Below are 15,656 nucleotides of genomic sequence, written 5' to 3' on the forward strand. Positions count from 1 at the left end.
TTCTCATCATGTTCAACACTAATCTACATCCTCCTAAAAATCCTGCACAAGAAATCTATGGAATGAGTTGAGCATTCCTCTTGAGTTCTTTACATTAATGGGTGCCAATGGAACATTTGATTTTTGCCAGTTGATTATCAAATGAGGTAATATTCCTAAAGTGCTTAGTACAGTGCCCTCTGTCTTTTACTCTCTACCCCCACTCCCCAATCAGTATTTCCCTTGTTTTCACCACCTGACTGATCTGCCTGCTTTTCTGCTCATCTCCCTCTAATTACATCCCTTACCTGGCTTCCCTTCTGTAAGTCTTAGTTAGCGGTATGTTGTTGTCACCATTTGCCTCTCTGGTGCCCTTTAAGTGACCCTCAACTTTAATTCTCCAGGCACTAGGGGTGCTATGCCATGATTCACATTCACATGCCGTCTTTGAAGGACTATCTAGATACACAACAATAGAAGAAAGATGACTTTGAAGATGTACCAGATAGCGGGTGCCCTGCCCAAGGGAATGTACCCTCAAAAGATATTGTGGGGTTTAGGAGCTAGATTTTTTTTCTTAAGGACCATGCCTTAAGTCCAAATGACTCTGGCTCTCATTAATTGGCCAACAACAGGTCCCAGCCCAAGCCCCACTAGGTCACTGTTTGAGCCCAGTTGGCTCAGAGTGAATGTCAATAGCAACTATTTCTGTTTTGGCCAGAGACCCTGAGTTCTTCCCCTCCCAGACTGGTTATTTTTTTAAACTATTTTAAGAGACCATTTTCTGCCTCATTTCTTACCTAGCCTTAATCACTGAATGGGTATTGCCTTAGTCAAACTGAGACCTGTTAAAGATCTCAGTTTAAAAAGGCCAAGGTCCCTCATTGCACTCAGGGCCATCTCCAGTTGTTCTGGTCTACATCTTGTCACTGGACCCAGATGACTCCAGAGGAGAAAGTAAGCCTGGTGACTTTGCACAGCCCTCCCTCACTTAAATCCAATTCACTTGCATGTCCTGGCATCACCTCCCTGGTGTCATGGTCCTCTTCAAGACCAAAGGACGAACAACAACCAAAGAGGCAACTCAGATCCTTGAAGGCAGAGACATTCATTTTTATCTTTGTATCTCCAGAATCCAGCATAGTAGCTGACCAATAAGAGATGTTTAATAAATGCTTGTTGATTAATTCCCTAAGCTAGACTGACCTAAAGAATCCTGGCCAGCCTGAAAGATTTTAGCTACCATAGTCTCATGCCTTGCCCCTCAAAAGGACTTTTAGATCTTTCCATAGGAGCAAGACTGACTTAGGGATAAGCGTCATCTCCCAGAGGACCAGCAAACAGCCTAGGATGAGAGGCAAGTTTTGTGTTAGCAACATGGCCACACGTCTATTTGAAAAAATGCATAGCAAACCACATTTGCCTTCCTTCCCACCAGAAAATCTAGTGCTGAAATCTTAACCCCACAACACCTCCCCTCCACCCCCACCCCACACCAAGGAATGCACCAGATGTAGCTGGAGACAAGTGCAAAGGCAAATTTGAGCCCCAGGACAGGCAAAACAATCCATTATCTAGGCTTTTTCCTTCAGCCTTTTTGGAAAATTGCTCTTGGAAATAACCCTGTCACTTCTGCATAACTGTTTTGATAGATAACTGAATTACCCTGTGAAAGAGGCCAAAGTTGACACGTCTAGAAAGTAGCTACCAGACAATCCAGGAATACTGCTGGCAGTAATAAAGCATGAACATCATCTGCTCTCTCTCTCTTATTTTTGGGTGGGGTGTGTCCATAGACCAATGCCCTCCTCCATGACAGTGAAATATATTCCACTTGATTTACATCTAGCCTTTTATATCAGGACACCTAAATTGGGTTCCTGCATAATGAAGAACCTTCAAGGGGGTCTGGTCAGTTCCCGAAATAAAAAGTTAGACTTAGCCACATTGATATTTCTAAACTGTTCAAGGTCACAAGACTGAAAGAAGAGGATTTTTCCCCTAACAAAGACCTATCTATATATAGAGGAGGTGAGCCAGACTCTCTAAAGCCCTTCCTTCCAACCCCACAGATTGCCCCACTGGACCCCAGGCAGTATTTTTAGATTAAGCTGCCAATTCATCAGCCATTGGGATGCATAATGAGGCTCTTATGGTAAATCATCTCATTATGCAAAGTGCAGGGGTTGTTAAAATGATCATTTTTAAAGTGGGGTGGGGGAGGGAGGGGCAGTGCATCAGGAGTGGAGTTGGGATCTCTAGAGGTTTCCAAGCGGTAAGATGGAAAGAAGGCTCGAGGTCAGAGGACCTTGGTTCCAATGCCAACCTTGCCACTTGCTACCCTGAGCAAGCAACAACCATTTTGGGTCTCATCTCCTCATACATAAAGTCAAGGAGCCGAACTATGGAGGTAGGGGTGGCTTTAAAGTCTCACCCAGTCCTACATCTAATGTTATGAAAAGCAGGATGAGGCAGAGATCCCAGGATTTCCAGCTCAGTTCGAAAGTGGGGCCAAGCTAAAAATGTTTCCTAATTAATACCATTAGGAGCTGGTCTCAGACAAAAAGCTTAGTTAGTGGTTTTTTGAATGTATTCTTGACAGACACCAGATTGTTTAAATTACCTAGAAAAATTCTCACACTTTGCTGTGGAAGCATGAGAAAACTGTCCAACCCTACTTATTAAGGCCCAGCTCACCTGTGTACCACACTTGCTGCTGTGCACAACAGAACAGAGAGGATCCTGAAGGCTATGAGAAAGAGTTCTAGTCTTGGCCCCAGAACCTTTGCAAGTCAGGTAACCTCATCTGCGAAATAAGAATAATAATAGCAGCTGCCTCACAGGTCACAGAGAGAATCAAACCACCGTGTTGCAAATTTGAAACCACTGTGTTGTTTCTCAGCTAATAGCGGTAGTGATGATGGTAGTCATGGCGCTGGTGGTGGCAGTTCTGCTGTGAATTAGCTATGAGATCATGGGACAAGTCACTTCCCACCAGGGCTGTGCATACTGGGGCAAGCTCTAACTGGCTTCTAAGAGTCTATTGTTAAATTTTTAGTGTGAGAATTTACAGGCCAGGAATAGCAAAGTCTACAAAACAGCACTTGATTTATTGTTTTGTTGATTGTCTAGACCAGAGGTTCCCAAACTTATTTGGCCTACCACCCCTTTTTAAATAAATAAATAAAAATCACTCAGCATGCCCCAGAAATCTACTTTCTTTATCCCTTTAATTTTTTTAAATTTGCATTATTTCAAAAAATATAAATTTAAAAAAATGCATCTTAAATTTATTGTAAATTTGTGAGGTGTTTTCTGCCCTGAAATTTTAATGATGCAATATTGTGTCATGTAACTGTAGAGTTTCATCACGTAAAGGTTTAGTATCATATTGTAAACAAGTCATCATACGCACATATTGCTGTCAATGCATACTGGACTTCCCAACAACATGTGACACTCTCACTGCCAACACTTCCCTGTTAAGACCTGTCAGCACACTTGACCACTGGTCAGTAGTAACTTGAATTTTGTGTGTTTATTTGAAAAGTAATGTTATCACAATGACTTTAACTCTGGTACACAACAGATGAAACAAGCATGAACGGTTTTTCAAAATTTCTTTATCTTCAGTTCTTTCCTTATACTTCTACCACCCCTTTATTTTTATTTAACACCCCCCAACTGTACCTGAGGCTACTACTGTTCCCCTGGATCATTTCAGTGCCCCCCAGGCACTCACTTTGGGAGCCTATAGACTTAAGAAAATGTTAATAATGCAGTTTAGACTTTAAAGTGTATGTACATTTCTTTTAAGGAGGGCCCGATTGTTACACATTTATCAGCAAACTCCTATAATGCTCTATAAGCATTGCTTTAGCTCATGAGTGTAGTAGAAGGCTCAGAGAATGAAGCCATCATCGGACTGGAGGCCTGGGGACTATAGGTTAAGAACCTATGGAACTAATATCCATAATCTCGTTTGAGTTTCACATAACTGCTTCCTATTCTGTATGTTGGTGCTCAGGCATGCCTGGGTACACACACACACACACACACACACACACACACACACACACACACACACACACAAAACATATTATTCTGTCCTCACAATAGGTCTATGAGGAAGACCAGATCCTATTTTGCAAAGGAGAAAACTGAGTCCCAGACAAGTAAGATGACTGAACTATGAAGTGACAGAGCCAAGTCTAGAACCCAACTCACAGAATCTCAGTTGGAGTGGCCATTAGAGAAACCATCTGTTCTAATCCCTATCAGGCCACTGGACTTTCAGTGACTAAGAACACCTACCACTACCTCCACTGGCATTCTATTTTTGAATAACTCTAATTATTAGCAAGTTTTCTCTTCAATGAAGTCTAATTTAACCTCTATGATTTCTACCCAGTCCTCTGAATTTTGTCATTTGAGACCAAGCAAGATAAATCTAATTCATCTAATCCATATGACAGTCTTTCAAATATTCAAATACTTTGTGCAGTTCTTGCCTTCACCAAATCTTCTCTTCTCCAACCTGAACACTTAGTTTCTTCAACTGATCCTTGTATGACACAGTGCCTCATGAATCTGGTTGTCTTCTCCTGAATACTTTCTATCTTCTCAGTGTTCTGCCAAAAATGTAGCACCAATCCAAATAAATAATAGCTGGAACTGTTTGAAAATCATATTATATATACTATTTCACTTGATGTTCAATATGATTCTACAAAGTACCTAAAAACCAAATTTTGTCATACCCATTTTTGTTGTGATTCAGCCATTTCTGATTCTTTCTGATTGTATTTGGGTTTTCTTGGCAAAGATACTAGAGTGATTTGACATTTCCTTCTCTGGCTCATTTTATAGATGAGGAAACTGAGGCAAACAGGGTTAAGTGACTTGTCCAAGGTCACACAGCTAGTAAGTATTTGAGACTGGATTTGAACTTAGGTCTTCCTTACCCCAGGCCCAGTACTCTATCCACTTCATCACCTAGCTGCCCCATGACCATTTTATAGATAAGGAAACTAAGGTACAGGGTACCACATAACCATACTCACATAGCTCTCAACATGGGATTTGGAACCAGGTCTTCCTGACTCCACACCCATCATTTCAAGACAAATGCCACACTCTCAGAAATGAGCTCAACATTCTAGAAGTGATCAGGCTAGAAAAAATATTCTAGGTACTATTACCTCCCAGAGGTACTATTGCCCCTCTTAAAGTAGCCCAAGAATGCGTTAACTTTCTTGGCTTCTATGTCACACAACTGACTCATATTCAACCCCTAGATCTTGTTGAGAGTGGTTTCTAGGCACACCTCCACCATTTTGTATTGGCGAAGTTAAATATTTTAACCTAAGACTTTACACTTATTCCTATTGTAGTTCTATTACATTTAATTTTATTACATTCTTCCCAACATTTTTCCCTGTTCAAATCATTTCCCTGTTCAGCCATTCAACATGGTGACTATCAACCCAACTTCTGTACTATCTACAAATCTTACAAATGCCATCTATACTTTCATCCAAGTCATTGGTTAAAAATGTTGAAACATGACATGAACAAACAAAGACCCTGGAGCGCTCTACTGATGATCTTTCTCTACCGTGACACTCAGTCATTAATGACTACTCTTTAGGTCTGTGCCCATTCAACCAATGCAGAATCTACTTAACTAGCCTGTTGTCTGAGCCAGTTCTCTCCACAGTATCTACAACAAGAGCATGTGAGCCTTTCTCAGATGCTCTCTTCTAACTCCCAGCCGAAGTATACCTCATACAGCAGCCCCAGATATAACACTCTAGTAGTCTTGTCAAAAAAAAGAAAAAAAGCAATTACATTGGTCTGACATAATCTGTTCTTGATGAGGACATACTGGTGAGTTGTGAGCCTTTCTTTTTTTTCTAGATGTTCATTAATCACAACTTTAATTACATGTTCTAGAATTTTGCTACAAATCAAAGTCAAGTTCAACGGACTTCTAATTTTAAAGCCAATACACATGCACGTGTGCAACCTAGTAATTCTTTCAATACATAGACAGCTTGGTGGCCTCCCTGCCACACAGGTACATTCCAAACTAGTTCCCTTTTATGCTGTCTGGCTCAAAAAGAACCTTGTTTAAAACCATTGGCATCATTTTGAGCAACGGACACAAAACCATTTTCCTGTTCTGTATTCCAAATATGCACCAGGACACTCTCATCCTTGATCTGCATCTGATGCAAATACCTTACTAACCACTCACATTTTGGTTCTATTTATTAGATTCCATATTCAGCTCATTCAGTTTCCGAATGGATCTATGTCAGTGTGTCTCTCAATCCCTAAAGTTCCCAGAAGACAAATTCTGAACCATTTCCAGTGGTATGTAGTAAATGTTTAGCAATTGGCTGATAGGGATGGGAGGTTAGGGCTAGGGGAGAGGGGGAGGTAGTCATGACATACTTTTAAGTTTAATCTGCATTACTAATATTTTCTTCATTGCTTTCCTAAGTCTAGACAATCAATAAAAAAAAAAAATCAAGGCCTAATCTATAGTGTTTGCCCATTTCTGAGGCATAAATGTTCACACTGAAAATTTAACAATCAGTTCTCACGATCCAGTTTGAATTGGCTCCAACACATCCCTTGGCTACATCCTTCTAAAAACTGAGATGCTTCTCTCCCTCCCTCTCTCCTTTTTTCCTTACCCCTGCCTTCCTTCCCTTTTTCCTTCCCTCTCTCCACATATATTTACACATAACATATACCAACGTGTATATACACACAATGTATATATACATGTAAAATAACTATAAATTTATGTATGTGTATATGCACTCATGCATGTGCACATGTGCGCACGCGCACACACACACACACACACGCACACACAATCTTTAATTGTAGGATGAGATGTTACAGGTCATCTTGCCCAAGCACCTCATTTTATAGATGAAGAAATCAAGTCTGAGAGCGATCACATGACTTTTCCAGAATCCCTCAACCACTAAATCTCAGATGTGAGGGGGGAACCCAGGTCTTGCTGGCTCCAAGTCTGGCATTCTGTTCACAATCATCTCTGCTCCAAACTACCCCTTGGAGGCCCAGTATAAGGCTGTTAAAATTCCAATAAGATCAGAACCGTCCATTTGTCCCCTGATAGCTACAAATATGGAGGCTACTTGATTCACACCAAAACCTTCCTGATCTTCCCATTGCATTTATATAGGCAATGATCTGTGAAAGGATTAATTTGCTGATCTCATTACCTAAATCGAAAAAGATTTTGCAGTCATAAGAAACATGCTTGCAAGATTTCCCTCGTGTGAACTGAAGGTTAGTGGTGTTTTTTTTCATCTTTTCCACTCTTTTTGAACTGAAGTCAAAAGGCAATTCCAAGACACGTTGAAAATGTATGAAAAAGGGCCAGGCGGTAAGATGTTTACTTAAAATTCCAACGTCTGTGACAAGCTGGGCTAGTAGCAGACAGTGATAAACACACATGCACACACACAGAGCTTTATCAGTTATTGAGCACAGCAAAAACTTACCTAATTCCCTTGTTCTGTGCAATACTGTGCAGAGAGAGTCTAGACACTGCCGAGATGACCTGAAGGGAAGGCAAAAGAGATGCTTTTGTAATTTGCCAAGAAACAGAAAAATAACTATAATAATGTTTTGTGAATATACAAAACTTATTGGCTTGGCACATTTTATCTGGAATTTTTTAAAATAAAAAATCCCACAATGATGGCCAAACTAGTTAATTAATTTACATGTTTGATCTTCAGGATAAGATGTAAGCTTTGACATTTCAATCCAATGCCTGGTTCAGAAACATTTTCATGGTATGGAAGATATCACGTCAAGACAGTGATATAACGGTATAGCAGGTCAGTTACCTTCATAACACTGTGCCATTCAAGAGATATTGATCCAAACACAAAAGGGACCTTCTAAAAGGAGGGTGGTTGGGAAACTATTCCTCTCTCCCTTGCCTTTCCCCAACCCTAATGACTACTCAATTAGATATAGGTATCACTTCTCTCCCCAATAATTCAAGTACTGTACACATAGTCCTTCACATTCTTTGAAAAAGTACGATGGGAGGAGAAGACACCAGAAATCATGGGGGAAATGAGTCACAGGAAGAATATGTGATTTACAAGGTCCCACACAATCCTTCTTTGCCTTCTACAGTTAGATAATCCATGTTATTGTGTCTGTAACCTGGAATTATGTAGTGTATTGGATGAGATCAAATGTACATTGGTGGCTTCAAAAATCAAGTGGTTTTCAATGGACAAGTGAGCAAAGCATATGAATAAATGTTTCTCAGAAAAATTCCCATACCCAGAAAACTGGCAAAGATGACAAAAGATGGAAATAATCAATGTTAGAGGGCTTCAATAAGATAGGCACACTATCACATTCTTGGTATACACATTGCTAAATTGGTCCAACCAATCTGGAAAATAATATGAAATTATGTAAAAGAAAAAAGGAACAAACAGCCCATCATCTTTGATCCAGAGAGGTTACTCTTAGGTGTATACTGCAAAAAAGGTGAAAGATACCAATACATTAAAATATTATATGAAATATTGGCAAAAGGTGCTCAGCAGAGCACCTGGACATAGTAGGCACCACATAAATGCTTATTCCCTCTATCCCTCAAATGAGATGATGAATGGAAAGCACTTTGCAAATCCTTAAGTCTCATATAAATGTCAATCATTGAAAGGGGTAGCTAGGTGATGCAAAGGATAGAGTGCCGGACCAGGAGTCAGGAAGACCTGAGTTTAAATCCAACCCCATACACTTCATAGTTGTGTGACACTGGGCAAGCCATTTAAACTTTATTTTTGCCTCAGTTTTCTCATCTGTAAAATGGGGATAATAATAATATCTATCTCTCAGAGTTGTGGTAAGGATCACATGAGATCATATGCACTTAGTACAGTGCCTAGCACATAATAAAATGCTATGTAAATGTTAGTTATTAGCAATATTATTAATATTTACAGCATCTTTATGGAGTGGCAAAGACTGGAAATAGTCATTGCCCATTGAGTAGGGAACGGCTAAACAATATCGATATAATGATAGATTGCTGCACCATGAGAAATAGAGAATTCAGAGAAACTTGGGAAGATTTATATAAACGTATGCAGATAGGAGCAGAATGAGAAAAACAAAATACATAATGAGGATGACACATAAACAGGAGGGGAAAAAATGAATTGAATGCACTACCATTATACTGATCACACTTGGCTCCCTTCATGACAGAAGTAGAAACCTGTGGATGCTGGGAGAAATGATTATTAAATAACCAAATATTGGGGAGATCCAAGACTTTTCCCTTCCTCATTTAAAGATTAGGTTAAAGTTTGGTTCGCTGAAGAAAAGGGCAGATGATAAGATAAAATCTTGGAGTTATTGCCCCACTCAACCAGAGAACCTTACAAAGAATTTTAATCTAAGGTGAATTGTGGTTCATCTTGTTCCACTTAGCCAGATCTAAGCAGAGGTGAACCCCATTTTCTCTAGATGGCCCTAGACAGAGTAGTCTAGATGGCCCTAGACAGAGTAGTCTAGATAAGATATGTCTCTTTGTCCAAGACTGAGTTTTTAGTCAAGTTCCCTAGCACCTCATTAACCTACCTCATTCTTCTCATTAATTGTTAACCAATCAGAATTGGTTGCCACCTCTAGCAACACCTACTCTTCCAAGGGCATATAAGCATTTAGTGGGTTCCATGGATTGGTCTTTGGCATTTAAGAGAGTCACTGATCCCTTTCACTAATTATTTTGAGTATGACTAATAAAATGATTAATTACCCAGAAACTGTTTCTCAAACTTTTTACGTCACAATGTAGATTAGTATATATATTGTCCCTCGCTCGAAATATCAAGCAGAAAGAAAAGAAAACACTCATTTTATGAAAGAGTTTTGACTAGAAGATCACTAAGATCTCTCCCCAGCTCTATATTCTAAGATTCTCTCTTAACTGCTAGAGCAGGAAGATTAAATCTTCACCCCTACCATGCTAAAGCTAATTTATTTCCCAGTTACCATAATATATTCACTCGAATGTCAGAGCAGAACAAGAACTTAGAATACAGACACAAAAGAGGTGGGAGATACATTGGAAATCATCCATTCCAAACCCATTATCTGACTTATGAGGATGGTGACTGGGAGAGTGGGGGTGGGGGCACTGTGATGGGTATATTTTTTGAATCAGTCTAACAACAGGATTCTAATGCTGGAATCTTCCCTTTTTCCTTAGATATGAGCCAATAATTATACCATGGAGATGGCCTAACCTTACCTCCTAACACTTATTTAATGTGCTTGTGAGCAATTATGGGTAGCATTTATTTAGAACTGTTCTTGGCTTTGATGAGTATCTCCAGATAGATGCATTTTGGACAATGGAACATAACACACTGCTAATAACCCTGGATCTGTTTTCATGTCAGTTTTGAAGATGTCATATAGAAGGCACAAAGACTGAGCTCTTAAAAAAAAAAAATCCATGCTCTGCCTTCTATTCTGCCCAGGAGGAAAATTCTCCATCAACCCATTGGGATGCTCAGCTGTCATGGCTTGCTCTTACATATAAGCCTGATCCCAGAGCTCCTAGCTGCTGGGCTGTTTCCACTTGGCTACGTGAACTGTCACTTACAGTTTGTAAAGAGGTCAGTCGTGAGTATGTGTTATTAAGCAAAGGCTGATGCTTAAATGGGGTTAAATTTACCAAACAGGAAGAAAAACCATCCTCTGACCTCAGGCAGCCAAGGCCAGAGGCTTGCCAGCTGTTTCTGCTCTGTGTCAGCCTGGCTTTGAGATGTGACAAGCAAAGAAATGTGTGCTCCCCAAGAGTGACCCCATCCTCAACTGTCTCTGCTGACTCTTATGTCATTGGGCTAGAATGAGGGGCATTGTCCCCAAAGAGAACCAGAGATCCCCATAGGCCATCCCAAATTGTTCCAGTCCCACATTACAGAGTCCAAGTACATGAAACACTGTCCAAGAAGGTTAATACTTGTAAATGAAATAAAAGTCTGCAGTCAAAGGCCATCATGTCGGATCAACTCAAGCCAGCAGAATGGGAAAACTCATGCCATTCCATCCCAAGTACAGCCTGAGGATTCATCTGTTGCTCTGTTCAATAAAAGCTGAGATATCCCCCCCAGTACTCCTCTAAGAATGAGACTCAGAAAAGCAAAACCTTCCCTCATTGAACAAAAGGTAAATTTGGGTGTTTTATCCGTTTCATTTAGCTGCTTCCTTTGGGTCATGCCATCTATTGAAGGAGATGGAAAAATTCACACTTTTTGGAAGAAAAAAAATGGATCCTTCAGACTCAACAATTCCAAGGAGGGAAGGAAGGAAGGAAGGAAGGAAGGAAGGAAGGAAGGAAGGAAGGAAGGAAGGAAGGAAGGAAGGAAGGAAGGAAGGAAGGAAGGAAGGAAGCTATTAAATACCTACCATGTGCCAAGAATCATTTTAAGTGCTTTATAAATATTATTTCATTTCATCCTCACAATAACTTTATGATTTAGCTGCTTTTCTTATCTGCATTTCAGAGATGAGGAAAATGAGGCAAACGTAGGTTACATGACTCGCCCTGGGTCATCCTGCTATTAAGTCTCTGAAAGATTTTAACTCAGGTCTTCCTGACTCTAAGCACAGTGCTCTATCTACCCTACCACCAAGCTAAGGAGGAGTTTAAGAAAAAGACAGTCTTCAGGTGATGATGATTACAATGTCTATGAGATCAGTAACTCCCTTGTATATATTCAAGCATTTGATAACTGTTAATTAACTGAAAAATGCTTTATAGCATGCAAAACATTTTGCAAGTTACTTCAGCTGATCCTTACAATGATAATGAGGAGGATTAGGTGTCATTATTATCCCCATTTTACAAACTAGGAAATTAAGGCTGAGAAAGCCATGAAGCTGCTTGTGTCTGAAGCAGAATTTAAATTCAGTCTTTCTGATTCCAAATCTACTATGCCCTACCCACTATGCCTCCCGGCTGCCTGGTCTCAGAGGCAAGAGAAGACTTAGATCCAATAAACAGAAAAAATAAAGAATAACAGACAATAAAGTATCAGGAAGAATGATCACAGACATTTAAAATTCAACATATATTAAGTGCCCACCACTTAATGCCAAGCATAATCCAAAGTGTAAGAGATGCCAAGTGCCTACTTTCATGTAGTTCTAAGTTACAGTCGACTGGAAAACACACTGACAGACACACACAGATATAGACATATACACACACACACAATTTGATGTTCTTTGAAAATAACACTCATCTTGGAAAACGCCATCCACTGCCACAGAAAGAATTACAGAGGCTGAATGCAGATCGAAGCAGAATATTTGCTCTCTCTCTCTTTGTTTTGTTTCTTCTTTCTCATGGTTCATTTCATTGGTTATAATGCTTCTTTATAACATGACTAATGTGAAAATATGTTTAATAGGAATGTATATGTAGAGCCTATATCAGATTGCATATTGTCTTGGGGAGGGGGGAAGGGAAGGAGGGGGAGAAAATTTAAAACTCAAAAGCTTTGTGGAACTGAATGTTGCAAACTAAAAATTAATTAATTTTTTTAAATGGTAAGCAACCCCCTCCCAAAATAAAAGAAAGTAACACTCATCTTCTGCCTTGTTGCCTTCCCACTGACTTCACCCCCACCCCCACCTCCATGCCTAGAAGGCTGCCCCTTCTCCTCTCCACTTCTTAGAATCCCTGTTTTCCTTTAAAACTTAGCTGATCCCCCAACCTTCTACAGGGAGCCTTTCTCATTCTCCTGGACTCTGGCAGTAGTTAGCATCTTCTCCTCCAAGATTATCCTTCATCTCCTCAGCCTGCATCTTGTCTGTACCTATTTATTTATATGTAGTCTCTTCCATTCAAGGTAAGGTCATTGAAGAAAGCGGCTATTTTTGTCTCAGTTTCTCCTCAGTGCTTAGTGCCTGGAAGAGAGCAAGCACTTAACAAATGCTTGCTGAAAGATGGAATAAACTTTGATATTCAACAGTTCACAATAGTTGCATTAGAGAGGAAGCCAGAGGGAGGGCCACTACTAAAAAGGAGAATTAGGGAAGGTTTTCACGCAGCAAGTAGACTTGAGGATAATCAACAGGTAAAGGGGAGGAATTAGACATTCGAAGCACAGGGAGTAAGATCTTAAACAAAGGCACAGAGATAGGAGGGTTCATGATGTATTTGGCACAAATAGCACTCAAACTGATTGGAGAAAAGAATGCATGGAGGTTGGAAATGTGAGACGAAGCTATAAAGGTAAGCAAATAATATAGGTCTTGGAATGCCAGACAAAAGAGTAAACATCTAACATAGAAGGCAACTGAAGATTTTTTGATCAGAAGAATAACATGACTAGATCTGTGTGTTCAAAAACTTATTATGACAATTATATGGAGAACAGATTGGAGGGGAAAAAGAATAGAGGGAAGAAGTCCTGTTAGAAGAGTATTACAAATGTCCAGGTGGGTAATAATGTTACTTGGCAATATGAATAGTTGAGGAAATGGATGGGGGAGAAAATAAACAAGACTTAGCAACTGATTAGATAGGACTGGTGAAGGAAGAAGCAGAAATAACTTCAAAGTTACAAACATGGTTAAACATGGATGTCAACAGAGAGACAGGGTAAAATCAGAAAGAAGGGCAAGTTTATGGAGAAAAATATAATAAACTCAATGTTGGCCATGTAGCAGGTAAGGTGGTAATGAGACAGGCTAAGTGGTATATAATACAGAGGTGTCAAATTCAAATAGAAACAGATCCTTGCAGGCAACATACTGACTTAGAAAACTACAAATTAATGTTATCTAGGTTGTACTATATTTTTATTTTGTTAAACATCTCCCGAATATACTACATTTGATACCTTTGATATAGGAAATAGAACGTTAGACCTGGAACCAAAGAGTGGATCCAATGTGTCCTCAGGCACTTACTAGGTAGGTGAGTGATCTTATAGCAATTCAGTTAATCTCTGTCTGCCTAGGTTTCTTTAGGATGGAGATAATAATAGCACCTAGCTGTAAGAATAGTGATCACAAGAAAATGAGACTAATTGCAAACCACTGCTATCATTATTATCCAGTAACCTAAGGGTAATATGGGTTGAAATGACAGAAGGCTTCCCAGAAGAGGTAGAGATTCAGATATGTCCTGAAGCAGGGTAGGATTTGGATTGAAAAGGAGAGTGGAAAGACCAGTAAGAGGGAAAGCATGGGCAAGGACAGGAGTCCAGTTTCAATCTCCCACTAAATCACCTTATAGATAAGACAAATTCGTAGATAATTTTTCCATCAAGTATCACTAGACCTTGTATCCTCTGTAATTGACAGGAATAGTTTCTTCAAAATATTCTCCAGGAAGGACAAGATATTTTTGATTTCAAGCACTGGATCTGGATGCAAGTTTTTTTTCAGTTATTTTTCTCCAGTTGTGTCAAATCTTTCATGACCCCGTCTGGGATTTTCTTGGCAAAGATACTCAAGTGGTTTGCCATTTTCTTCTCCAGCTCATTTTACAGATAAGGAAATTGAGACAAACAAGGTTAAATAACTTGCCCAGGGTGGTACAGCTAGGAAATATCTGAGGCCAGATTTGAACTCAAGAAGATGAATCTTCCTGACTCCAAACCCAGCACTCTATCCACTGAATGGCCCAGCTACCCATAAATATCTTTAATTAAAGCTGTTCTTGTTAGTATATATACCATATGTTTAAGGTGGATATGAATCATCTATGGGGTAAAGTGGAAATGTTGCCATAAGCCTCTATCCACCTCCAAATTATTTCCCACTTTATCTACCGTGCCACCTAGCTGCACTTGAGTTCAGAAGACCAGGGTTTAAATCTCACTTTTGTTACCAACTATGGGATCTATAAGATTTGGAGACACAAAGACACAAGTTTAATCTTTCAGTTTCCTCATCTATAAAATGAGGACCTTTAAATTCCCTTCAAACTCTAATTCTGTGATCGTATGATGCCACAGTCATCCAAGGACCTCTACCTCACTGGTCATTGGGAGGGAGGAGAGTTGGCAAAGGTCCTCAGAGGGGAATTTTTTTATAGTTGGTGAATTCTGCACTACACAAGGGCAGCCAAATCTTGGCAAGTGCATAAAAGTCCCTGCTGAGACTATTGCCATCCACTGGCTAGTGTTGATAGGTCACCTTATCTCTCTCATCCAGAAAGATGGAGACACCTGACTGCCCTGTTTACTTCCCCTTCCCCAACCTGACTTGAATCGTCCCTGACAGGAACAGGATACTGTCAGAAAGTTATTCGGTGTTCAAGCTCAACCTGACCTGACAAGAAGGAAGAGACAGAAACTGAAGCATGAAATTTTCCATCCTGGTGCCCCGTTGCCAGAAGCCTGTGCATTCATGGCTTCTGCTAAGATTTCAGGATGCTGAATCAAGACTACCAAGATGCCAAGTTTTCAGAGGGCTGTCATAAGGAAGAGGAATCACACTTGTTATGCTCTGCCCCAGAGGGAGGAACAAGAAGCAATAGGTGGAAATAAGAGGGATGCAGGTTTGAGGTCAATATGAAGAACTTGGCGGAAATTGAAGTTGCCCAAAGTCAAATAGGCTGTCTCTCA

The 15,656-nt window shown here is 39.9% G+C and overlaps 1 protein-coding gene across 3 annotated transcripts in view; it reads right to left on the minus strand.

Annotated features, from left to right (window-relative positions):
- The window catches only part of VAV2 (vav guanine nucleotide exchange factor 2), a 462,307-nt gene that overhangs the window by 201,573 nt on the left and 245,078 nt on the right, over positions 1–15,656 (minus strand). For all 3 annotated transcript variants that reach the window (XM_072632889.1, XM_072632887.1, XM_072632888.1), the window contains exon 3: positions 7,527–7,585. In XM_072632889.1, coding sequence (XP_072488990.1) covers positions 7,527–7,585 — 59 coding nt within the window. The remainder of the gene's footprint in view (positions 1–7,526; positions 7,586–15,656) is intronic.

The sequence above is a fragment of the Notamacropus eugenii genome, chromosome 1, assembly GCF_028372415.1.
Source record: "Notamacropus eugenii isolate mMacEug1 chromosome 1, mMacEug1.pri_v2, whole genome shotgun sequence".
Taxonomy (NCBI): domain Eukaryota; kingdom Metazoa; phylum Chordata; class Mammalia; order Diprotodontia; family Macropodidae; genus Notamacropus; species Notamacropus eugenii.